Below are 27818 nucleotides of genomic sequence, written 5' to 3'. Positions count from 1 at the left end.
TTCAAAATAAACAAAGGTACTTTATTTCAAACCAACAATTCAATCTGAGGTACAAGATTCACAAAACAGTATATACACATCAGAAAACAATGCTACAAGTTGAAACCGCTTGACCCGGGATGCAATTCAGAGCCGAACAATGTGCTGTATGTCGGAACTGTATCAAACATAAACAATGTGGTCATCTTCCACTCAAGTGACTAATATTATAAGGATAGAACAGCCTATAAATTAGCCTATTTCTGGAAAAAAAAAAAAAAAAAAATCCCATCTGCCCTAAAATAATGCACACCGCAGACCTTTGAACATTTCCAGTCTGATGATTTGAGGCCTTTAGTATTGGCGGAAATGGAATGACATTTTTTTTTTTTCACCAACCCCTCAATTAGCATGCTAGTAAGGACAGACTAGCAAGCTTCAGCATACTGTTGCTAGGGAGAATTGTATCTAATTAAACATTGCTAAGAGATAATTACAACTTAAACGGAGTGAAGCAGACCTCACCCATGTATCCCCTATCTGGAGTTAAGACTCACCCAAGTCACAAGCACATGTGTGCTCAATACCGAACATGCAACTGCAAACCCGCAATCACTCAGACCTCAGGACTACTCCCATCTGGGGCGGAACCGAGGGACCACCTTTGAAGGACGCCCTGCCTATATTAACCGATTCAAGCTTTGTTGAATTTTCAAACGTCCCCTTGACAGAGCTTAAGGTGTGGAAAAGCGCAAGCTCAGAAATTAAAACCTGAACTGAACTGGAATGATGGCAAATAACTGGGAGGTAGAACTGGACTCAGCACAATTGGCAAGTACCCGTTACAAAGCACAAATCAAAATGTGTTTTTTAGACGTTCACACCCACCAAGGTGAACACATTTATCCATTTGGTTCATTGGTTGCTACTCTATCTCATATTTCTGTGCCGCGGAATTATTACATGCATGACATTTAGTGACACGAGTTGCTTAAATAGGTACAAAATGACACTGGAGAGAAACCTTAGCTTTTCCTAATACTGAACAAGTTCCTGTCTGCTTCACATCGCCACATGTACTTTTATTTACATATACTGTACACCCAATAAGGGTAGAGACGCAGTGTCGGTGACAGTTTTAAATAGCTTTAAGGCAAAACTACAGATATGGCGTTGTATAAAAAAAAATTGTGCTACACTAGTCATGAGAACCCAAAGCAGTTTTGTTTGCTTGAAAAAAAACAAAAAAAACTGCTTGTGATGACAGTTGAACACTAACGGCCAAATATTCCATGCTTATCCTGCCTTGCATGTTGAAAGAGATTATTACTGGTGAACACACTGAACACATTTACTCTTCACTTTGGTAGCACTGAGTAAATAAAACCCCGCCAAATAAACGAATCCCCTCGTTGAACACCGTCTCGAATACAATGTGAGCCCGGTTCAGTTCACGACTGTGCTAATTATGAAAGTCAACAGAGAAGACTTGGCTCTTTAGGCGTACATTTGAATTTGACTGAGCGCTTCAGCAAACACACACTTTGAATAAACAGAACAACACACTCTAGCGCAAACTCTTGGTCCTTGAGTGCAGTTAGGAGGCAGTGCCAAGATGTTGCTTTTTATGGAATAACAGTAAACTGTAAATTTCTCAAGGTACCTTAGCAACGTGAGAGGTTGCTCTGTCTACTAAACAGCTGATCATAAACAAGGTGACAAGAATACAATGCGTCTTTTTTTTATATATAATATATAGAGAGAATTTTTAGGAACAGCACTCAGGAGGAATCTGTGTCATGAGATTTTGACCTCACACATATATGAAGGAGAAATGTCTTCTGTGCTCATTTGTTGATTATTTGGGGGTAAAACTAAGCTAGGTGCCGTATCTGCATCCGATTGGAAACATATATCGCTCCAACTAAGTTCCATTTCAAATAACAATGCAAACCTTGCCACCATTTGTTATGAGATCTGAGCTCAGCCGTGCACTCCTTGTATCCCCGCGGCATGCACATCAGCTCAGATCTTCTTTGGCTTGCGGCCCAGGTGGTAGTAGTAAGCCATGGTGACCACCAGAAATAGGACTCTGCTGAGAAGCAGCAGTATGGCGGCGTTGGGCAGCATGCCGAGCTCCATCAAAGTGATAGATGTCACTGAAACCACAAAGCATCGCATAATTATTAATAGACAAAGGCACAGTTGTTAAGGATCTGCAAACAAACATCATGTCCTATCTGGCAGGCTCCGATTGTTTCAAGCATTAACAATTCCGTCGAAAGCGATGTGCACTTTGCTAAATTTCATTGATCAACAGTGAGGGAAAAAAAAATCTACATATTGACTGAGTTTATCTAGAGGACTGCAGAAGCATTTGACTGTTCTGAGCTCCCATTCCATTCAAGCACATCTTGGACAGTATAACTTGTTTTAGTAGCTTTAAGGTACAGCGTCAGGACATCATGAAAACCTTGGGAATAAAATTATGATATGGTCCTCATGAAATGTCTGAAACTCATCGATATGCAGTATAGCCTTAAGTGAGTGAGAAAATACAGGAAAGAAATAGTTGTGGTTCCAAAAAAGTAGGCTGTAACTTTACATATTGACCACTAGAGGGCAGTGTCTTCACATGAAAATGAATACCGCGGGTCTTAGATCAAAACTTGTGACTTAATAGATCCGCTGATCTTTTGAAATGGTCAAGAGAATGTTGCGCGGGAACGTAGAGCGAATACCAAGAAACTGCACTGCAAAGTAGCAAGCTTCACTCAGCAAAGTCCACTGGATGATGATCTTCTCTGCTGTGTAGAGGCCATTCCACATGATGAGGGCCAAGCCTGCACAGATGATTGGACCAGGGGCATTAGAATCAACAAAACAAAATATTCCTACACAATTACTAGCAGTTAATAAGACATTAGCGTTGACTGTGACATTGTGAACACACGACCGTATAATTGGTGTATTGATTCAGTTAAACACGTTGACTTATTGATTTTGATAAAAGCTGGTGCTCCATTTTATGTGCTTCCCTGTCATTCTTCCAGTTCATTTCGCTGCATGCCACTTCCATCCTGCATACAGACAGACATGCTATGGGAACGAGCAGGTTGGGGGGGCTTGAAGGTGGGAGCGCTGATGGACCGCATCCTCTCGCTGCCAGATAGTGGCTGTTTTGGCTGACAAGACCCCCGTCCTTCAATCCTTCAACCCCTTTGCAGCTTCTTATCGAGGAAGAATTCACCCCTCCCACCTTCCTGTGTGATAATCCCCAATGGCCAGTTGACATTCAACAAAGAAGAAAAAAAAAAGACTCTTATTTCCCATGTAAGCTGGCTCAGTCATATCTTCTGCTTCTCCAATGCCATGTTTTATCTGCCCTTTGTACTCGGTCGCAGGTTCACTACCATATAGGTTATTTTTATTGCTTGATTCAAATGTGACATCTGCTACAGTGCGCTACGGAGATTCGAATGAAATCTGAAAAATGTGAAGTAATTAAATTCAATCAACAACTGAAATATAAATCCTAATTGTCAATATTTAGAATTTTTTCATATTGAGTTAAGTTCAAATGTTCAGTGAAAATAAACACAATTAAGAATAACCCCAAAAATACATAATGATGAATCAACCAAGCACCGCTCAATTGTCAAATACCACTTCTATGACCTGAAAATGGAAGTTATGTCATGTCTATGTCTAGCGGCTTTCTACTGCCTATAGTAACTATACATTTGAGCAGTATAACCACTTAAGGCCTCTTCCACCCAGCCGTCACAGGACAGGGCTTTCCCACTCGGTGACAACGAGGCACTCAAAAGCGGACTCACCAGAGTGAAGTCCCTGTCCACACACCCTTCTCCACTCTGCCACCTCTCCGTGATGTGTGTACACTCACAGCTGGCAATGAGGCGTTCTAAAGCGGCCACGCCAGCCCAAAGCCCTGAACCACACGCTGGCTGTCAAGTCCGATTTCTTTTTTTTCTTTTTCCCCATCCTCCTCACACAGTTCAGGGAGGGATGACATAAAATATATTGATAAATAAATCTCTGAATTCAATTCATAATCTATACTTTGAAGGTGGTTAAACAAGCCCTATTATATAAAACATCAATAAATTCTGCGGTCCCAATTCTTTGTCTCCACAAGTCTTTATGAGACTTATTTCTCAAGTGTTCCTGTGATTTTTTTTCCTCCCATCACAACGCCTGTTTAGTCCATTTTCTATGGGTCGAACTGTCACTAAGCCAGCACTAACCCTGTAATCACAAAGTGACTGACTCACCTGAAAGCCTTTTTACTCAAACTACAATTTTTACACACAAACGTTCAAATCCATTGCCAATAGATTTTTTTGTCAAAGAAAATCGGCAAAGCATTGATCACTCTAAATTGTCCCTTGGCATCATTGAGAGCGTGGAGGGTTGTTTGTGTGCCCTGATATTGTCTGGCAACCAGTTCAGGGTGTACCACCTACTGCCCGAAGACAGCTGGGATCGGCTCCATCCAGCACGCACGCAACCCATGTGAGGATAAGTGGTTTGGATAATGAATGGCTGGATGGAAGCGGCAAAGCAGAAAAGCTATAATTACACCACAACATCGCTTGTCCTCTATTGATTGCAAAGTTTCAATTCAACTGAGACAAAAAAAACAACAACATCCAATTTAAAGTATAAGCAGGATTGCAGACTGTCAATTTGTACGTGATGGAGTTCAAACCTTCACATGGTTTTGTACACGAGTCCAGGGACAAAGACAAATAATAAAAAAAAAAAGATACATATTGCCTTGATTCACCCACTATGCTTGATTTCACAAACTGACTTGGCCTACATCTCAGTTGTCTGTTTTATTACCTCCGTGCATCACGCTTTGCATTTTTTTCTTTGAATTAACCGTCATTGTGGCATCGAATAAACTCAATCATTATCTGAGCAGCTTCTCCTCATGAGGGTCGCGGGCGTGCTGGAGCCTATCCCAGCTGTCTACAGGAAGTAGGCGGGGTACAATCTGAACTGGATGCCAGCCAATCGCAGGCCAAGTAATAAGTAATATGTCAAATATTAGATTATGGAAGTAACTTTGCCAACATTGGTAATAAGATAATACCGCTTTCCAGACTAAAAAGTCCACCTGATTAAAAGCCACAGCAGCTAAACATAGCCATGAAAACAAATAGTTGCAGTCATGTTAGAACATAGAATATTTCCAAAGAAAGTGGATTTTTTTTTTTAAACGTTTAACTTTTATCTTGCCATAAATTTCATTGTTGGGTTCACAAACCAATCTGGGAATATTCGTTAACCAACAGCGCAGAAATCATCCTGCAGAAGAAATGATGTATAAGGATGCAGAGGCTGTTCTTGAACAATTCCAGGAACCCTTTCATGCCCCTATAATAAATCCAACACACAATGAATCAAATTAGAGGGGAAAAAAAATAGAAAAGCTCGACTATTACCCCTTAGGGATGTTTTTTCAGCCAACATTATGAATGCTTGGATGGAGCCATTATGACTCCACTGCACAAGAAATCCAGTGCAGTGTTGAGAACATGTCAAGGAATAAGCATTAAAACATCCCGTCTCCATTTATAAGTCCAGCTGTAGGTCACTGAGCGGGAAAGCTGTGAGAATTTATTGCATTTTTTGTATCTTCGGACTCACTGAGTAGTGCTCCTCCGTAAAGGCGAACTGAGAGGCTGGTTGTCGATAGTTCCTCCTCAAAAACAACCTCATATAGATGGTTGGGAAACACCAAGGCCTGTGTCGGAAAACGACGACACAAATGTCATTATTAAAACACAGCAAAATTGCCCCCACCCCCGCCAAATGTCAAATGAAACAGAACTTTCAAAATGCAGCCACTGTGCCTGTTTGTGAGCTCGAAGCCAAGAACACTGGCGATACTGAACAGGCAAGCAATAAAGCCGACAAAGGCTGAACTGTTTCTCAAGACACCTCATGCACTCACCACTGGAAAAACTGACGATTCATTCATAGTTGCCCATGACAAAGACTGATGGACTCAATTTTCTCAGCATGCAGATTGGTTCATTTTCCGCAGCACTTACCATTGCAGCCATCACAGTGAAACCCACAGCTGAGATTAGCAACCACATCCTTAATGGAGGACACATAAACAAACAGTTTTTAAATCGCCCCTATTTTCATTAACACATTTTGAACTTTACTGGGAGCGATGACGTGTGCACTGTGTTAACACAGTTGCTGCTGAGTAACCGAAGAGCTGAAATCTCACCTCAAGCCGATTGGCTCCCGAACTGCAAACTTCATCTCATTTCCCAGCATCTGACTGATCTGTAAATCAACACAGAGGAGGGAATAAATGAGTTAGGGCAATTAGAAATTCCAGTATTCGTGAAACTTTGATAGCATGATATCCAAATGCGAGTTATTAATTGAGAAGCAAATAACGACGAAGGGTGCGCCATCCTTGGAGGTGTAGCTCATGGCTTTTTCGAAAACTGCCGTTGATAAACACTTTTACAAAAAAAATCAAACAAAATGAGAGTCACGCTAAGTGACAGAAAGTGCTATTATGGTGTTAATTAGCGACTGTAAATGTCTTCAGCTCCTTAATGAGAGCCTGAAGATTAAGAAGCGATGTGTCATAACATCGTCATCTTGCGAATTCCGGATGAGTAAGCACCAGCCAAGTGAATCCCAGGAGGCAAATTGGTTGCTGCAAATTAACTTAATCTAGGCAACGCTTGTTACCAAATAGTGCTTAATTTATAGTTTGAAAACTGGGAGCTTCTTGCAGGGAGGAAAATATGACAGATTATGCCTTTGGAGTCACAAACAAGGCAGTATTCCATTAAATGTAATGCTCACTGGAAATTGCCAAGTCAAATCTGAAGCATGTTTTACATCACTGGATTATGAAATCTGTACCATCTGGCGCAAATAAATAACATGTTTAACAACCAATCGCTGTCTTAATTTGCTTTAACAGTACCAACATCATTATGTAAAGTGGACACTCACTAATCACGGAGGATCGGGACTGGGCTGGCACACCAATAGTGAAAATACAAACAATTTATGTCCACTGAAATGCATTGGGATTTTTTTTTATTTTCAATTAAAAAATGTGTGTGTGGGGGGGGATTTAAAAATATTTAGACGGAAAAAAAATGCAACCATAAAATAAATGCTTCCTGCACAATTAGTGATTCAATCTGGAGCCAAGTGTTCGTGTGTGCGTGTGTTTTTTTGTTTTTTTTTGGGGTGGGGCTTGTTTTAACTCTCACCCAATTTAAAACAAACTGTGCGTAAAAGCAGAATGCAGTTTTATTTGTATAAAGTTGTTGAGCCCATGTAAGTACGCATAGTTGATTTACAGCCTACGTTCTGCTTCATCCAATTCTAAATTGCAGCTGCATTAACGGTGGCAGTTTTCTCAAAAAGACTTGTATGACTGAGTATGACTTTCATCTCGTTGTGTTGATGCAAGTGTTTTTTTTTTTTAACTCCCACCAATACAGACACAGTATTGCATATTGTGGTTAAAAATCACCCTCTTTTTCAGTCTTGACTGTGGACTTGCACGCTGTTCCAATCAATTTCAAGATGACGGAATTCGTTCCACGCATATACTTTGGTCCATGCTTCCCCATCAATAAACGAGCTGCACGCATGTACATTTATAACCTAAATGGCGACATCACGAAAGCAAAAAAAAATAAAAAATAAATAAAAAAATAGCTAATGTGTTTGTTGTACTCAAAGCAGGTGTCTATTGTTGTTTGTTGCTCTGGCGCATGTATTGTCAAGGGGCGTTGATGTGTGTTAAGTCCAGGCGGACCTAACACAGGTGACAAAATCGTCTCCGCCTCCCCTCAATATCATCTCTGATACATGGAGACACCAACAATACATCTTCAGACAAGAGTGCTGGATTATTTTGTTTCCGTACACAATGATAATGAAAAGTACAATAAAAAGCAATAATAGTAATCTTATATTTAGAATTTTATATACGCATTAGCAAATCCATAATATTAATTGAATAATAATTGATAAATAATTGATAAATGCAAAGCGTTAAGCAGTCAGAATTAATGGCTTATGTCGCCAGGTAGGATGTTTAACTGTGGTCATCCCAGTGCATGTGTGTTTGGAGTTCCCACCAAAACAAATGGCCATCTCTTAGTTGAACTGAAAGTTATGCAGGGGTTAATAACAGCATTTATGAAAAAAACAAAACAAAACCAAGACACAGCAAACATGCAAGCCCAATCATTAATTTGTTTGACATCTAAAATTCTATAAAAGACATGACATGTTTTGTCAACCATTCCTTATTGCAAACTTCCCATTCACGGTAAAATACGGAATTTCAAGCTTTCTTTCCTACGAAACAACCATACGCCAAGGGTGTCCAGCAAAACGACCAAATCATGTGCTGGTGCAACCAAGTGAGAAAGTTGGTGGCCCCAGACAGTGCGAACAGATGAAAAGTTTGTGTAGAGCCCTGAAATGAATAGCGCGGTGATTCATTTGCCTGACGTCGGTCCAGGCAGCACAGCTCCAGCTCCCACTCAATGACTGCGCATGTGAGCGTGAATGGTTGTCCGTCTCTAAGTGATTGACTGGGAATGTAGTGTGTGGGCTGTTGAGTACGTTTCACTTTTTACACTCCATCAACAAGGATAGGCTTCAGGTCCCAAGAACTTAAAACTTAAGTGTTTCAAGAAAATGGATGAATAGATCCATTTTTTAACTTGTTGCCCCAATGAAGTGATCACGATCAGCATGTAAGGGGGATGTTGTTAATATTTGTCAACATGTCAAATGAGGGCAGAAAAAAAAAGGCCTTGTAGGGTTTTCTGCGAACAAAGGCAGTCAGTATAAACAAATTTGACAAGTCAACAGATCAGGAAAACTGGTCAACATTGTGAAAAGAAAAGACTACACAGATTCAGTGCATGAAAAGACTCTCAAGCCTTAAGGAGCCATATCAAGCAAAATCAATTTTTTTTTTTTTTTTATCTTTTAGCCATGTTAAAATGATAATTGTTTTTTACTCCATTCACCCATCCTCCTAATTTAAGAAAACACTCATCTAATATATATAAAAGATTGAGGAGATGCCACCCATACAGACTCAACAGACTCACATTCTCGAGCAGACAGCAAGACACCCATCGATCATATCCGGGAAAGAAGTGCTATGAGCGGTCACCGCCGCTCTGAAATCTTTCCACCTCCATGTGCTTGCCCGTACGCATGTCCGATGAAGACACAATCCTTCGCTTCGCTCTTTCAATTTTTTTTCTAAATAAACACATACCCACTTTCTCCAAGCAGACAGCGGGACACTCGACAAGCGTTTCCAGGAAAGAGACGCCATGAGCTTGTCACCTCCGCCTCCCCGTTGACAGACCATTCAACAGCTGCTTGTCCGATTGTCATTTCTCGGAAGGACTGTCTTGTGAAGCTTGGCCGGTACAAAAGTGGATTGGTCCGGAGATTAAAATTTAGAACTGTCGCAATTACCACAATCACATTAATGCACTAATGTTAGCTTTGTTGTCAATCACAATATGTCAGACCTATTTTGCTGCACTAAAAAATAAACCTACTGGAAATTAAATCAATTGGCGGTGAAGTTGAATTGCTTTGCCCGAAGCCTTGAATCTCCAAAAGCTGTGGTTTCTTTTCACTCCACACTGGTCTTGTGTTTTAGTCAGAGCATCAGTGTCATTTGAAAAAAACTAAATAAATAAATAAAAAATAAATAAATAAAAAAACCACACACACACTGGAACGTGAGAAGTAGCAAGCTAAGAGTGCTTACAAGAAAATTGCTATCAATTACAGTTTTTTTTCTTTTTTTGCTCCACCCAACCCCGAACAGAAGAGATCTGACTGATCAAAAGAAAAAAGAGAAACAAAATGGGCTTTCAGAGAATTTACCGCTCATCCCCCGCGCCCCAATCAGATAAGCAACATACAATATTTTTATGAATTTCAAAGACACCTTGTAATGCGAGCATATTCGCTGTGAGGTCGATAATCTTTATGAATAAAGCCTAAGGTCGAGGCTGGTAGGCTACCCAGATCGCGGCCGGAGGGCAAAAAAAGGGTCAAGTGCCCAGCTCTTGTTGCAACAGAGCTGACCCAATGATCCACAGACATCAAAACAACGATTATGATTATATAGTGCGCAACGCGTTTTTATACTGTGCCACAATATAAATTATATCGTTATATTGCAAACCTCTACATAAATCATACATGATGAATTCATCTGTGCCAGCTGCGATGGCATAACTTTGTGCTCTTTGACAGAAACACATGAATATTTGTGCCTTGAAAAATACCCAAAGCGAGCTGAGTGGCAAAGGATTGACTTGAGGGGGAACTGCGCCAAAGCGAGGAACAGGAAATGAAGAACGACAGTGGCATTTGAGGAGAGAGGCTTAATCACAGCTGCTCTGTCCTGTTTTTTCACCATTCATCACGACCGATCCGAATCGGGAAGTAAACAGAGAATGAAAAATGTCCAGGTGAAAGAGAATCTATACGAGGCTGCTCAGGATTTTGACACTTTATGAAGTGGTGGGTGTTTGTGAAGGCCTTGTCTCATGCTGCCAGAGCATTGAAAGTGCGAGCATTGTGTTAAGAAGCTGGCAGTGAAACTCAGCGTGTCTTACAGCAAAGCATAAATAGAATGCTTCAATCTAACTTGAGTATTGGTAATAGAAATAGTATTCCTATCACAGCAGGAAGAGCGACTCAGTGCGGCACGAGAGAAGCACTTCCCTCCTTTGTTTACAAAGCCACATGAATTCAGAGATGCAGTTGTTTCCTCTCTAGAGAAAGCATCGGCATGGAACTAACTTCCCGTTCCCACTCTCCCCTTCCCCCCTCATCACCTTACATTATGAACGTTTTGAAAGTTGTAGTCCCCGCCTCCCAAAGACGTATTTACACGTCTTCGCCTTTTTCATCAGAGCTCCAATATTTTTATATCTTTAGAGCACAATATTATGAAGGCCTAAATCAGTCAAAATCCAGAAAAAATCATGATCGAAAAATGATCTAAGTTTCGAATCAATCTTTCTTTGCCAACTTGGTCACCGTGTTTTGCAAATGAATGTTCGCATTACTGTCTCTATGCACAAGGCTTATTGGAATGCACAGCATCCAAGTCCTCTGTCTTCGTGAGGAGATAAGCATAACTCATGAGTGCTATGGGGGGCTCGCGGGCAATGTGGGATTTCGATTGACAAGCATAAACAGCAAATGCAGAAAAGAGGAGACTGGTACAAGTAATGAGCCAATTAGTTGATTGGTGTGGCTTTGAAAGGGGTTACGAAGACTGAGCTATATGCATGGCTCTAAAAATAATTTAGATAACGATGAATCACGTGCTTCACATTTTGCTGAATCCACAAGACGGGAATTTAATCTGACCTTTGATCGGTGAACTTCCCCATCGTCATCTTCGCCTCCAACTCCGAGAATTTTCCGGCTTTTCAAGCGGCTTATCAAGTCGGTCTGACTGTGCTTCTTCATCAGAGGAGGGTGGGGTTTTGAAGCCATGATCCACACGCCTGGGAAGAAAAGAGAAGACCAGCTTGAAAAACGCAAAAAACTAACTTTTTTTTGGGGGGGGGGGTATTTTTATTTTATTTTTCAAATGCTGCTCAATTGCGGCAAATTCCTATACAATGTGAAAAATCCCCAAGTGGAATTATACAATTACTTAACATTGGTCAAGAGCGGGGTGTCAAAGTAATTTTTGTGTACAGGCCACATCGTAGTTAAAGTTTCCCTCACAGGGCCGTTATGACTGTGAACCCATAAGAATGTATGATCACTTTGCGTTATCACATACACACAACAAATTGATGGAAAGCCAGTTTTTAAATAGAAGCCAGTAAGTAATTGCTAGTTCATCAATTTTTCAATTTAATTTAAAAGTGGAGGAATGGTAACGAATAAACGGCAATATCTCATATCTCAATGTGGTTAAAAGTGAAGAAAATGTGCTAGAAACAGGAAGTTGACGCACATGATTTGCCTTTCGCAGGCCACATAAAATGAGGTCGCGGGCCAGATGCCTTGAGTTTAACACTGATATCATCTTAACTCAGTTGATGCAAGGGAAAGTTAGGCCAGGAGAAAGTACAGGCTGTGAGTGACTGTTAGTATTACCGTAGTTACTTTTATGGGGAAGCCTTAACATGATGACGCTAAATCCAGCTAGATGCTAAAATTAGCATAAATTAACTTGCATACATAACTGCATACATAACTGACAAAATGAGCTAAATGAACTACGTGGCAATTTTGGCCATTTGACAGACGCAATCCAATTCAAGCTTCCATCCATTTTTGTACATCCTATGCAAACATTGGCTAAATCAGGCCCAGAGGATTCAAATACATCGTGTGCATTAATTGTTGCTTCGTAAATGCATGAGAATTGTAACTGTCACGGGCAAATTACAGAAAGCCAATTGATTATTACAATCATTAGTGAGGCTCTCCCAAAAAAAAAAAACATGCAGCAAAGCCATGTGATCTCTCTCTCTCTCTCTCTCTCTCTCTCTCTCTCTCTCTCTCTCTCTCTCTCTCTCTCTCTCTCTCTCTCTCTCTCTCTCTCTCTCTCTCTCTCTCTCTCTCTCTCTCTCTCTCTCTCTCTCTCTCTCCCCCCCCCCCCCCCCCCCCAAAAAAAAAAATAATTAAAAAAACTAATGTGGTATCATGTGGGTGTGGTCAGAACACGGACAATGAGGAATCTCCTTTTGTTTGAGTGCTCAGAGTGCTGTCGCTACACATTGAAATTTTAACAACAGTGGATTCCTTCTTCCTGACATACAAATTCAAAGATCAATGAGAGTGGAGTTGCATGTCGGAAAGCTATCTGAATGACGAAATCATACGAGCCAAAAGAGCCACTTATCCTGTCATGTGAGCTGGAGCTTCTGCCAACTGAGTGGGTGAGATTACGCGCCCTGTAATTGTTGCCAGTATACGTCACAAGAATATATTTTCCATCTTTGCATTTTTTAATCAAAATTTTTTGCCTTTGAAAATAACCTACTTTGCTGTAATTCAATGTAGTAATGATAAAATGTCTTCTCTTATCAGGGCATAAAGACAACACAAAACAAAAGAGTCCATAGAGGAAAATAGTAAAGTAAAATTGGAAAACTTCCCCATTAGGAGCAAACACTGAAGTCTTTATAGCGTCAAGACCCATTTACTTGGCTATGTGGCGCAGCATGAGCCAGGCTGTTCCAAATGTTGGCAAAATATACGACTAGAGCAAGCTGGAACTGATTCATGGCCATTACCCCGTTAAAAGTCTGACTGAGTGCTAAACTCACACTTTTTCCATATGTTCAAATACTCCTGCATTGTCCCCCTCAAATCCCGCCCCCCTCCCCATCTTCCATAAATCTCACGAACACTGCCTCTTGACTTGCCAATGTAGCGCTGATGCAGTTGCCTAGCAACTGCCCATGGCCCAATCAACTTCTCATCGTAGAAAACACCTGTCATGATTACAACTACCGTAGCTTTGATGAGGAGGTCTCTGCTGAGTGCCACTGATGACTCCACTGGCATTATTCCCCATAGAATACGGCCAACGTCAAGATATACTCAAATGATTTGATTAATATTCAGTCAACTGGTCCGTCCATGTATTCATAATGAATGAGGAGGTGGGAGCAAACCAGAATTAGAGAACAACTCTGCTTTCTTCAGAAACAGGTTAAAAAAATAAAATAAAATAAAATAAAATGTTGGAAATAGAGTCGCACATACCCTAGATGTCAAAAGGGATCCAGAGTTTGCAAATTAAATTGCACTGTTGGATTGGAAAAATGGAAAAGAAAGGAACAAACTGGGTTTATCAACTAATACTATATAAATATATTTATGATACTGAAGGTATGAATTGCTGTGAGTCTCAGTGATTGAAAGGTTATGAGGTCCAAACAAACATCTTACACGGTAGATACATACATATACACGGTCTGCAAATATACATGCAGAGAGTAACATACGCAATTAGTCCAATATATGTACAAGAGGCATCGCCGTCTCCATTCCTTGGCTGGATTTTCTGTCAGAGCATGTGTTGGTGAAATGAAAACAAAATGGCTAAACATAGTAAGAACTGATGGAAATGTGTGAACTCACCACGGAAAGTCTTGCAGGCAAAATTAGATGTGATATAAAAAAAATAAAGTGTGACTCAAAATTAGAGTGTAGACACGCTTGCTTTATCTCCTATTTCCCAAAATAAGACACAACAGATAACCAAGCATCCCCACAAGCTTCTCACCTCCTGGGGTGTACCAACTGATAAGACTATAACGCACACAAAACATTTCTTTTGAACAGAACTCCAACACTTATTCATTTTTCGGTGACATGATATATGCCGAGTGGAGCCATGTGTAACAACTACTGCTGATGATGATTGGATTCATAGCTTCATAGTGGTGTAGCTAAGATAATGAAAGGAAGAATCAGTCCCTGCGGATCGCAACAGCAGCAGCATCAGTAAACTGTCAGTCAAGTCACTGTGAAAGTATATCCTAACATTAGTTCTGCCTCTGTATATAGATTAAACAATGTGCAGTCGGCACGGTGACAACACAATGACGAAGAAAGGCCTGTTTAGTCCCTGAAAGAGGTGAATGCTTGTTTGAAAACATTTGGTTCTGAGGCATGCGTGATGAAAAACATACATGAAGTCCGCAATGTCAGTGCAACTAATGTGTGTCAAGTTAGTGAAAATGTGTATGACTTAGTTTGAGGATGCTGTGCTCTAAAAGGGAAAGGAAAAAGTCGGACTGACTAGCTCGAGGGAGTGTTCAGGCTTACATGCACAATCTTCAATGGGAATAATATTTAAAAATAAATAAATAATAAATAAAAAAAAAGAGAACAAAGCGTATTCCACAATACAAGCTTGTATTCAAAACAATCCTGCCGGTGTGCTTGGCAGCACTCAGGCATCATATTGCATTTTTAATGTTATTTTCATAGCCCTTAATCACAAAATGGCTTCCAAGTAACTAAATCATAAATCTGAAAAACAGCACAACAAAGCATCAGACTAATTATATTTACACACACAAGAATAATAACATAACTTATATACAGGGTGTATGTATATTTGTATATTAATTTCAGAATGAATGGATATCGGCAGATATTTAAAACCAAAGACTCTGATTCCGGTGCCAAAAAAGTATAATACCAATAACAATATAATCTAACAAAGCATCCATATCAATTTCAGCATCATAAACCCCACAATTCAGAGCTCAAGTACAATTAAGGAAGGCAAAAAAGGACAAAAGGAAGAAAGCTTGAGAAGGGAACAAAAGGAGGAGGCTTCCTTCCAGGATGATGACCACACTTGCATGAAATTATACACAGTTTAAACTGCATGAGTCAATTTGACTAAGTAATAATGAAGCGTGCCTCGACAGCAACAGGCCTTCAAAATAAACGTGGCATGTATGGTGTAACAATATGGTTACTAGAGGTGTCACAATTAATCGATTATTAATCGACGTTTTTCTAAATTTAGTAATCGTTTGGAACAAGTTTAATTCCAATTGTTTCGTCAAAAAAAGACATTACTTTGGAAAACAACAACTGAACCCATTTTTAATGATATCAATTCCTCAGGTGATTTTTTTCGTCAATAACAATATTAACTAAACAGGTAATTTAATTGGTTAAAAGTAGTAGTCCAGGAAAAATGGTTTTGTAATTCACTTTAATGCAACGTAAAAACATTTCAGATTATTTGATTGAATAATCGATGCAATAATTGATTGAATAATTGAATAAATAATTGGTCAAGTGCCCAGCTGTGGAAATTCGTTGCCAACACTTTCAATTATTAATAGTTATCTATTTTATCTTAACTCTGTGTTGAAAAGTATTTTAGTTTTCATAACTATATTAGTTGAGTCTTTTTAGGTGTTTGAACTTGTTTGTACCATCTGCCAGGGAATGTCCGGTCGCCGATAGCCCCAACAAGCGGAAAAAAACTAACGTTATTCTATCTATTTCTTCTTCGGTAATAGCTTCAGGTCTTTCCGGTCAACTGCTGACGATATAGCGCCTCCATAGTGGCGTAAAGCTGCAAGTGCAGTTAAAATAAGAAGCTGTCGCAGAGGGGCATCAATTGCTCAATCATCACAGCTGGAATTTAACACTGAGGTGACGGTTAAGATTACATTCAGACCACTCTGCTCTTTGTTGCGGCAAGCACTTCTGAATCCTCCTGAAGCCAAAAACACGAGACTGACGTCAGACTCTAAATGTCATTGAGAATTGGGATCTATAAAACAGAATGGATCTATGAGTGCAGTTCTGTACAATGAACTAATCCCCCGTTTACCATCAATGTATAATTGCGGTGAGATGAAAAAAAAAAAAAAAAAAAAGAAAACTGATGAGAGCAGTCAAAATAGAATGAACCCATCAGTTAATAATAACGAAAAGAGAATTGGCGCCTTTGTCAAACCTTGTCCATTATAATTATGACCATTCCCAGAGTGGTAACTTGAGTTCTCAATATTACAAAAGTCATTCGAAATAACAATGATTCTTTTTTGTTTTACATCATTTTGTACCAGCAGTAACACAGGTACATGTCACAGACAACGATCAACTCAAAAGCTGGAAAATGGACAGCAACTTCAGTTTTACAAGCTAAATGATTTGCATTCATTGAAGAAAGAAGAGCAAAAAAAAAAAAAAGAAAGAAAAAAAAAAAACACTGTTCTATGTAAGGGCGGCAGTAGGAGACTGCACAAAAGGGAAAATTCGAATTGGGACATTGTGATGCTTTCATAGCGCTTCAGACTGGAGTTCAACCCTATTCCAAAAAAAAAAAAAAAAAAAAAGTAAAAATTATCAAGAGCGGTGCCACCACAGAATGATTTCCAGTAGACTGAATTGTGTAAACGGAGACAATATTCTTTCCAGCTGTCGCCTCGCAGTGTTATACTCACTTTCAGAGAGTTTTGATAAACACGGCTTTGAAAAGTTTGGTTTCCTCTCGTGTCATGACAACGCTGACTGAGATTTGTTTTCTAATCCGTTACATGGTGCATACGTGGGTCACAGCGTCGGGGGATGGTGTGTTCAAAGGCGTGGATTCATTAGGAGCTGTCAGTGATGGTGGTGGAGGTTTCCTCACATGCTTGAAACGGTAAAAATGGGTAGCAAAGCAGTGCCGACAGACAGGAGATGAAAGATCTCATCCGAGCAAGAAAATAAAACCACATATTACTACAGCACAGCAGGGGATCCAGCTAACACTGGAAAGTAAAACAGTCAGGTCCTGAGTTGTTTACACAGCAACAAAGCTGGCAAAAAATCATTATATTTTTTGCCAATGTGCTTTTAGATGATAGCCAAAAGATATTTATCAGTACTGATGTGGCATGATTGTGCCATGATTTTTTTTATACTTTTAATGACAAAATACACAAGAGAAATAGGAATTTGATTAAATTTGCCTATCAATTAATTGATTAGACTTTTTCCGAGCGGAATATTATGCAGAAGAAGTTAATAAGTCGAATAATACATTGTTTCATTCTAATAAAATGGATGAGAGAATCAGCTTTTGTGTGTTTACCTCTTCTGTCTGACATTTTTTGTCAAGAGATTGAAAGAAAAATATTACGGAAGGGAAATTTCCTTTCTGTTCATATCCTTGAGTAAGCGATAAAGCAAATGAGACCATTGTTCTGCTGCCCACGTCCTTTAGCCTCCGAACAGCAATGACTTCTCTTACTGATCGAGTCACGCGCACGAGAGAGTAAAGTCAATCAAGAGAAGACTCTTGGACTTTGACAGGCAGTATTTGAGTTCTACTGTAGCTGGACCAAAACTATCCAAGTTGCACACAGTGGGTCGTCTTGCTTGCTGTGTGCGCTACCTTGTTGCTAAGCAGCCTCCCTAGATGACAAGCAGAACTAATTTCAGGGCTCATGCTGCGTCACAAGTAATGCCTGTACATGGACTTCATGGCTTGACAAAAGTAAAAAAAAAAAAAAATCCAATTGGTAATCCATTTTCATAGTTTACTTCAGCAAATGTTAATTTTTTTTTTACAGCAATCCGAGGCTGTATTATAAGAATAATCAAAAAATGGATATAAAGTGCACACTAGCTTGCAAATGTTTGTATTTGCAAATTCGAATGACCCACCAGGAAGATTTGACAAATCAGCAACATTTGGAGCCACTCACTTGAGGATACGCAAACACTGCAGTTATGAGTGCATAAAAGGTAATATGTTTTAGGGGTGATTTAAATCAGCAGCTAATATCAGCTCTTTTAAAATCAGCAATAGTAATTCATAGTGAAAAAAAAGACATTATTTTATTCATTATTTTTTAGATTAATTGATTGATTAATTTGGTTATCAGAATTTTATTCCACCAAATGTCGGAATCAGCCTAAAAATATATATTTAAAAGAAAATCAATATTGGTCAGGCCCTATTATGTTCACTGACAACAAAAAAAAGAGAATTGACATCACACAGACACACATCAGGTGGTTGCTATTCTCTTCCGCGACAGAAAAAAAAAAAAAAAACAATCGCAGGAACATTTGCATATTATGAAATCCTCAAAAACCAAACATTGATCTTGAAAGGCTGCATAAATGGATGAAGCCTTCTGGGGGTAGTAAGGGGGAAAGATCGTTTTTCATACTTGTGCCAAATCATCAGGTGCCTGACAAGAGAATTCAATTAATTCTGGTCTAGAGGACTTAGCAAATTGTCTTTGAAATGTCCTCATCCTGGAAGCAGAAAATGGCCAGCAACCAATCACGAGAAGCACACACAAACAACTAAATTAGGTTTGTCAAGATGCATCGGTTTCTTCGGGACTAAAGCTGTTTATCCAACTCTCACTCTTCAAATGTCCACTCACTGCGATATCAAACAACACAAGATTAATTCAAACATTGGTTGTTTGAATGTGTGTGTTAAATTTAGGTGTGCGAATTAAAAATAAATTATGTGGTTCTCAATTAAAAAAAAAAAAAAAAGCACCAGACGTTATTGTTTTTCATTTGTTTCCCGACCCATCGACCTCACGGATGAACTTAAAGACTAAGTTTAATTCTAGTCAAATTTTTCAGTTTTCAGATTTTATTTTGTATATGCACCCTGGGTTGTGGTGAACAATCCACAGCAATTCAGTTCAAGTGTCCTTTTAAATTAGGGGTGGGCCAACATTTTGATTGGTGGGCCACAAAGGGTTCTAAAATTTGACTGAGGAGCTGATGGATGGAGTGTTTTGGTAACCTCACCTCATCGGAGAAAAAAAAAAAAAATACATTCAATTTTAAATTAAAGTGAACAAAGCATTTCAACAATATATATGTCTTTGAAAAAACCACAGTATTTAGAAAATAAAACATTAACAAGGTTTATTTATTTAATTTTTTTCAAGTTCGGCGGGCCGGATTAAAACATTTAACAGGCCGCATGTGGCCCCGGGCCTTAGTTTGCCCACGCCTGCTTTAAATAGTGTTGAATCTCCGTGAGTATTAAAAGACAGCTTTGATATGGACATTAGGAGTCAATCTTTTCTTAGACGCCCCTCCAGACCCATTTGAAAAAGATCAATGTACTGAAAAGGTTCAATCAGTGAAGAAGCCAGAGCTAATTTGATTTCTTTTTGGTTTGACTGAGTTATGAAGGTGCAGAGTCTAGTATTCATATGAAATATGATACATCTTAAATGTGTCCATATTCGAGAGCCCCATCTAAGTGGCTCATTCGCCTTTTATATTTTCGCCATGCTCTGTATAATTCACACATCTCCAAATATGCCAAAGCTGCTACTTGGTCTATGTGAGTGCAGCCACACAGCTTGCTAATCAGGTTTTTACCAAGTCCCCAAAGTGCCATGAGGGCTCGGCAGAGTTTACACAGCAACAAATGAGGGAAGCCATCCTTGGCCGACAGCAAATCTTTGCCAACACACTTCGTCTGATGTTCATGCATGAGGAGCTTGAGCTATAATCATGGGAAAGGTTGCATTTGTCTCCTGGAGCAATTAGTTTAATTTATTTCTTTAGCTCGAGCCATTTTGAGATTTTGAACTATTTCGGGAGAAACTGAACTTCAATGGAATATGGCTCAGTCTCATGTATTAGTATCAGATTTTGTATTTATTTATCCATTTACTTATTTATTTATTATTATTATCATTATTTTATTTTTCGGTTTCTATTTGTTAACTTGCCAAATAATTTTTCTTGAGGTTTGCGTACGGTACTGCATGCTCGAGACGTTTCAGATGCCCGAGGTCAATATCCAGTGAAGTGAGCGCACGCTATTGTATAACAATAACAAAATCATATATACAGTATACACTGTGATCGATCGAGCAATTCCAACATGCGGTCTGAATCGTCAAACTTTGAATGTCTAACGGCAATGAAAAGTAGTGTTAAAAAGACACCTCGTGAGGCAATTGGTTTTGTAAGATAAAATCTCTCTCTGTTTTGCAACATTTCAGTTCTCATTCATGGGTGTGGATTCAATCGGTGCTTAGTCAACAAGGCTATTTTAATAAAATAGCTAAGACTAAAATCAATTAAAAAAAATTCCGTTAACGAAATAAAATAAAAATTCTTTAAAAAAAAGAAAGAAAACTGACACTGCATTTTACGTTTACAAAACTTTGCTAAAACTAGCAATTATTATTAGTTTGTTTTCATCTTTGGCAATTTGTTTAATACACGAGCCTTTGCGGTTGATTTCAAATGCAGATATGATTTATGTGTTGGGAGATTTTAACTGCCATATCTCAAACAAAAATGACTATATAGTGGATGTTGACAATGTGGCGGCCCGAATGATAGCTTGACATCGATATCATCAAAAGGAAAAGCTGTGTTTGAATATTTAATAACTCCACATGATTGTCAGGATGCTTGTGTTGAATTTAAAGTCATTACTTCGTCTGAGCTTCTTAATATTAATCCTGCCTGTGTTATTGTTGTTGGAAAAAGATGTTGTCTATCATAGCATTCATTATTACTGCTGAAACTTTTAACTAATTTTCCTTTTGAGATTAATTCTCTCGAAATTGAAATGGTGTTAAATCGGTTAAAAGATGGGCTATGACACTTCGGGAATGTTCTTTTTTCCTTCTGATGTAAGTCGTTTTATTTTGTTGGAACTTAATGATAAATTAGAAATAGAGGCAAAAATGCGAGTCAATATTGATAAGTGGAATTCATTATTTTTTTTTATTGAGTAGAAAGGGAAATTAATTCAAATTTTTTAGCAAAAAAAAATGGCCTGTATAGGAAGGAGTGGGGAAACTGAATCTGAATTAACTGGTCATCACGTGGACTTGGGCTTCAGTCTGGTGTGGTCACTTTAGAGTGCCCCGTTGTCGGCTGTGAGTGCACGCACGTCATACAGAGAGAAAAGCCCCTCAAAATCCCGGACAGGGCCTTCGATGGTTGTAACACCCAACCCTCATCACCATCTCCTCAAAATTCGTCACAAATTGTATAAAGTAAAACACGAGAGCATCCAATCACAAACAAGCACACTCCAATGAAAGCGTCAGCTCCTTCGTACACGTAATACGCAACTGTTACCAAAATGTGACAAGAGAATTGTGTAAATGGTGTGTGGGTGTGTGTGTGTGTCTATCCATATAAAGCACCAACCTATCATGTTAGAATATATTTGCATGTATTTGCATTTTATATGTCCTTCCTCCTTTAAAAAGTGGGATTTATTTTCCAAAGCTACTTGCTTAATAATAAAAAAAATGTTTAAAAAAAAAAAAAAAAGACTGAATGCAAATTTCAATTGACAGAAATTGACATTGCAAATAAAACCAACAAGAATGGCTTTGGTTGCATCAGTACATGGTCATGTGACTAAAATTTGCACTGCAAACACATAGCACACAGCAAACACACCCAATATCTTGTTTAAACTAACTCTTGCATTGAAAATCATCCTGTACTTAGCCTAGTTTTACTCGCTATTAAAAGCAAAGGAGAAGAAATTGCACTTTCATATCACAATTAACTGAAAGGGCAGAATGAAGAAAAAGACATTCATTATTTCAAAGCCATGATTCATAATAGACAAATAAACCGTTTATTTGACAATATCTTTTCATATTGATCACGAAGGAATTACTTCAGTGAAGCTCGAGCCCCAAAAAAGTTCAGTGAATCATGAATGATGCAATAAGCCAGCAACCAAATGCTCACACACATGTGGAGCATTCACAAATGTATTAGCCGACAAGTGAAGCATTTATAACACAACTACCCTAAATTAAAGAATTCATAATCAGTCAAATATTTTTAATGCTTCTGGTTAATTAAACACTATGCAGAGCCTCTTTAACAGAAACTATATTTTCAATGAATTTGAAATTTGAGGAACTTAATTTCATGTATAATATAGCTGGGCCAAAATTGGACTCGAATGCTCAACCATTCATTATTTGAGCCGCTTCTCCTCACGAAGGTCATGGGAGTGCTTCAGGCAGTAGGCGGGGTACACCCTGAACTGATTGCCAGCCAATCGCAGGGCACACAAAGATGAACAACAATCCTTGCTCACACACACACCTAGGGGCAATTTAGAGTGTCCAATCAACCTGCCATGCATGTTTTTGGAATGTGGGAGGAAAGCAGAGTACCCGGAGGAAACCCACTCAGGCACGGGGAGAACATGCAAACTCCACACGAGCCGGAATCAAACCCACAACCTCTGCAGTGTGCGGTCATCGTGCTAACCAGTCGGCCACCGTGCTGCCCTCAAATGCTCAACTAAATAATGTCTCTAGATTCTGTACTTATTTCATTTGAATAATGCCAGCATCAGAAATAGCATCTCTAAAATATCAGCATTAAATTGCACCGCATTATGTCGTGAATTGAAACGTTAGATGTGAAATGCAAGCGATTCGGAGTGAAAGTGGCTGATGACCTCGTCCAAATGGCAAAAGGGGAATGTGAAACCGCTCACTCACCCATACACACAGCGAGCCACACACACATTTGAACATGGAAACTTGGTCTGACAAAGCAATGGAAGGGAGTATACCGACACAAACTGACAACAAAGTACTTTCCAGTGACTGTTAGTCTTTGAAGCAACTACACTGACTTACCGTTTGGAGTTATGGGATAGGAAGTGGCAAGATGATGTTGTAATCTTGTTGTAACAAATGTCCCGTGGTCTCCACGGTTGTTCACCTGCCAATCAAGATGACAACACGTTTTAAATTATATTCAACTGGAAAATATCACAACACAAGACAGAAATGAATAGATAATAAACGTAAAACAACAACCCCAGTTGACCGACATTACAATAAGAAGTGGAGGGATTATACAATAAATGTCAAAAGAGATTTGCAGACAGCTGGACCTGCCTGCGGAGGAACATGAATTTCCAAATATACACACACACACAATATTGTCCATGGTGGTTTGTCACCACTCAAAAATGGAATTGCTTTCGCCTCTTCCTCCTGCTGGAATTAATGACTTTGGCAGCCTACAGTTGCAATAAAAGTGCCAGCGTCATAGAAAGCAACATATGCTGTGAGCTTTGCTAATCTTGTCCACGGAAAATAAACAAGCACATCTGCCAAAGGGTCATTATTAAAGCCACAGTTAACAAATTTTCATTGCAGTCGGCAGGGAATTAAGAGGCAAGATGCCATGAAGAAATTGAGCCATGTTGGTTCATACAAAGACTCCCAAAAGGACATATAGCAAGGCAGCATATAAACATGATTCTAAATATAGCATATTGCACTACTTTACACAAAAGTGCATTTTTAAAAGGCTTATTTTACATATTTCCGAATCCAATTACCGCATTTTCCGGGCTATAAGCCGCCACTTTTTTCCTAGATTTTGAACCATGTGGCTAATACAGCGGTGCGGCTTTTCTGTGAATTTTTCTACTACCTAAATTTTTCCAACGTAGAAAATTGCGGCTTGTATATTTTTTTCGGTTTGTTTTTTCCCCAAAAAGAGTAGTTGCGGCTTATATACAGGTGCGTCTTATAGTCTGGAAAATATTGTTATATTTGCATGCGCTTTTCAGACCTTGTATGCACAACATTTACATTTTTTTTTGCACCCATTGGAAGCTTGCCTTTGATCGGCTGAATGAATACTCACTGCCCTATTTAGATTGGCCCTTCATTAGGATACATTTTAAAACACCAATAACCATAAAATTACGAAAGCTGGAACATGCCGTGTCGTAATGGCTGATATTATTAATTTAAGTTGTTAGTCACTGAGGAAATAAAAAAAAAGGGGTCAGCATCTGCTTTGGCTACCGTTGCAAGAATATTCAGAGGACCTGAGGGAGCGCTTAAAGCTGTACGATGTGCTGCTATATGCTTCAGTGCCTTATCTCTAAAAATGCACAGACACATCACCCATCATCTACATATGCGAGTGCTTCATCCTTCACATATTAGTGGAGACTCACTGCCTCTCTCCTGGGGTGCCCATGCTAAAAAAAACACTTGTAGATGAAAATTTGCAAGAAATGTATGAAAGTAGTCATGTCATTAAAGGCTCATAAATAACTATGGCCTGACCAATTAATCAGTCAGCCATTTTAGTCAACTTTTGAAAATTGGCAAAAATATGTGATTTTTATTTTTTTTTTTAAACACATCAACGCAGTACAACATAAGACAAAGTTAATAAAAATAAAAAGACCAACCCCCCCCAAAATAAAGATAAAAAAATGGTCAATTCTTTCAGATATTTTTTCCTTCTGTTGTAAAGTTGAAAAAGGGCATTGCATCGTAAAATAGTCAAATTGCTGTAGGCGCTAAGGGACCCCAAAAAGTTCAATTAATTCACTCTTTTTTTTTTTTTTAGTTTTAAATCTATATCGGTTATAATCTAGAAATAATAAATAAATTAATTTTGGGGAAATGAAGACAAAATATAAAACAATTCAACTGTGAACCACTAGTTTTTACCACAATAACTAATCAAACATGCTCTCGGCTACATACTTAGTTCAACATCATTCAATTCTACCCCTGAAATGAAATTGTTACGAAATATAATGTGAACAATTCTTGGCTCAGTTTGTTTTTACTGCAATAAAAAAAGACTTAATCCCTAATATTAGGAAGAAGACAAAATGATATTGGATATGGGACACTTGAAAATAGATCAAATACGAATTGGGTATTTAGACGTGCAGTGTAAATCCAGTTTGTGAGAAAGAGTTTGAGGTGGGTTGAGCATGTCAGATGAAAAATCCAGCATGGCGTGCAGTTGGTTTGTATGAGTTCCATTAGTAAGATGGAGAGCTAAATGAGGGTAGTCCATGGTCAGTCTACCCTGAGGCTACAAGTACAGGGAAAAAAAGAGGGGTGGGGGCTGGAGTCCTCACCGGGTCACTCTGACCCATTTGCCAAAGCCAGTTGAGTGGATTTTGTAAGGCACAATACCATATCACACATTTGACCATTGGCAACAATAACGGGAACGCAATTTTTGTTGAGTTAGTTCTGACAGCTGTTTTGAATTCATTTTCGGGTGAGGAATCCTAAACTTTCTCTCTCTATCATGTCCAGTTTTTGAGTAATAGCATCTCTGTTCCATTGTAAAATATTAAATAAATGTGGACGTATGTCAATAAAACACCAAGATGAAATAGTACAAGCTCTGAAAACTTAAGAAAAACTCATAATAGTTACATGGTTAAGAGAAAAGCCAGTAATAGAGCTCTTAATTCCTACAACGCTAGCTTTCTGTTTGCAGATATTGATAGTATTGACCTAGTGGGAGCCGCATACACCTCTCACTGCACTGTTTCAAACGTGACTGCGCCAACAAATTGCCACATAGCTGTAGATCAGAATTGTTATCTGTTTTCTGCAGAGCTTGTTAATGAGCTGATCATTTGAATCAGGTGTGTTGCAGAAGGCAGACATCTACAGCGTGCAGCATGGAGGCCCTCGAGAACCGGAGTTGGTGACCCCTGATTTAATTCAAGTAGTTGGATATAACACAAAATAAGTTTTGTTACAGTATGATTAGATTTTTTTAACGGCAACTTTAGGTCGGATGCACACCGATGTCACGCTCTCTGTGATTGTGGCACGATGTGGAACTTAATTTATTGGTTATGCATGTTTGAGGAAAACACATCAACCATAAAGGAGTATTTTGCCATTTCCCGCATGTTATGATTGGCGCCTGTTTGACCCAAGCCACCATCAAGAGTTGATGGTTTGTTGTGTGTCATTTCACTGCACACAAAGCATCTGCTCTCATTCAGAAAACAAAACCGAGAGCTGAGCTTCCAGATTGCGGCCCAAGGCGTGATGAAGGTGTTTGGTGAGTGTGCCTCAGCATTGCTTAACGGCTCTTAGAACAAGTCATAACACACCTGAACCGCAGCACGGCCTCTCACAATGCTTCATTCATGTCTCTAGCTCATAACAAACCAATCCTCCATTGCTATCCAAATACATTCGTCCAAGAAAACAGAAAACAATAAACGGTATTTAACCAGGTTTCGAATATTCGAGATCTATATTACTTTCAATGACACGGTAATATTGTGGTGTTTTTTTCGCCCCCATTTAGGGTCTGGCAACAACTAGAAACCAAATTCAATAACTTAGTAAATATGATTTAAAAACAATACCGCACTAGCCAACGTTATTCTTTAATCAAATCAAGATCAACAGGGCGGGGTGTCACGGTTGTGTTTACCCGAAAAAAAACTTAACGGTCAAGTTTCCAAGATTAACTCAAAAATCGCCATTGTGTAAATATGACTTGCGTTTGACATGTTTTACCCCGTTATTTAATTGAATTTAATCCAGGCTACCCAGACTTAACTTCGCCCTACGATGTATCTATCACTCACTCAGATATGAACTTCAATGGCAGATCAACTGAACCCTGGAACAAAAATACAAACAAAATAGTGAAGCAATCTCACATCCTCGTGGAGTGGACTCTCGTGGACCGACAGTATTTTAGCTAACAGTCACTATGAGACGTTCACGGACGCACACATAAAAAAAAATATGGTTCAAATCACTGGAAAGTCGCGTTTGCGGGAAACGAGTATTTCGTGAAGAAGTAAGTAAAGTAACTTACGGGTTGAGGAACGGAGAAGCGCTTGAGAGTTTGATTGAAGAAAAAACGAGAGTCGTTTAGTGCAGCGAGTGAGCCCCGCAGACAGTGAGGAGGAACATCGCCTCTCGGAGCTTTCAGTCAACACAACCTCCTCAGCCACTAAAGCAAGCCACGAGCTCCCGCTTACCGTAACCACCAAACTCGCTTAAACACGCACATATAAAAGGTACCGTAATAAACATAATACCACCGCCACGGATATTACTTGGCCGACCGTCGTCCATTCGTTAATAAAATAAAAAAAACGAATATTATTTTAAAGAACTAATCAAAAACCAACAACTGAAATCCATCTTATGTTTGTATAATTAACTATAATGTTATATAATGTAAAATTTGTTTCCGTCTTTATTTGCTCATCAGTATACAGTCTGATTTCTAACGGATTCATTAAGGTCCATTTAATGCTAACATTAGCCAAAATTGTCCTTTTCATCAATGTTCACCTTGCCAGCAAGCTTGCATATTTTTCTATTCACATGTGCATGATATTCAGGGTGCTTCCTGATTGCCTATCATTCCACTTCATGACACAACCACAGAGATATGCAATACTAAATCTTCCAACCATCCATTATCTGTTC

General features: G+C 39.0%; 1 protein-coding gene across 2 annotated transcripts; it reads right to left on the bottom strand.

Moving 5' to 3' along the window:
- tp53i11b (tumor protein p53 inducible protein 11b) lies at positions 1-27351 on the bottom strand. 2 transcript variants are annotated; one of them, XM_088299427.1, is made up of 8 exons: positions 27196-27351; positions 23202-23286; positions 11440-11579; positions 6254-6312; positions 6066-6114; positions 5659-5755; positions 2721-2822; positions 1-2138 (listed from the first exon to the last, which is right to left on the bottom strand). In XM_088299427.1, the coding sequence occupies exons 3-8, from the start codon at positions 11566-11568 to the stop codon at positions 2005-2007; spliced, it is 570 nt and encodes a 189-aa protein (XP_088155553.1). In that variant the 5' UTR covers positions 11569-11579; positions 23202-23286; positions 27196-27351; the 3' UTR covers positions 1-2004. The 2 variants fall into 2 exon arrangements, with proteins under 2 accessions (XP_088155553.1, XP_088155554.1); XM_088299428.1 differs by lacking the exon at positions 27196-27351 and adding an exon at positions 26960-27092.
- Positions 27352-27818: the final 467 nt, after the last annotated feature.

The sequence above is a fragment of the Idiotropiscis lumnitzeri genome, chromosome 6 (genome assembly GCF_059441095.1).
Source record: "Idiotropiscis lumnitzeri isolate Australia: NSW breed Sydney's pygmy pipehorse chromosome 6, RoL_Ilum_1.0, whole genome shotgun sequence".
Taxonomy (NCBI): Eukaryota; Metazoa; Chordata; class Actinopteri; order Syngnathiformes; family Syngnathidae; genus Idiotropiscis; species Idiotropiscis lumnitzeri.
The sequence above is the reverse complement of the archived record's forward strand: the minus strand, read 5'-3'. Positions and strand labels throughout refer to the sequence as shown.

Excerpts from the sequence above, each read along its gene's own strand:
- tp53i11b (XM_088299427.1), bottom strand. The coding sequence starts at position 11,568 with ATGGCTTCAAAACCCCACCCTCCTCTGATGAAGAAGCACAGTCAGACC. Across the intron at positions 6,313-11,439 it reads GGGAAGTTCACCGATCAAAG|ATCAGTCAGATGCTGGGAAA; the intron begins GTCAGATTAAAT and ends GTTGATTTACAG. Across the intron at positions 5,756-6,065 it reads TCACTGTGATGGCTGCAATG|GCCTTGGTGTTTCCCAACCA; the intron begins GTAAGTGCTGCG and ends TTTCCGACACAG.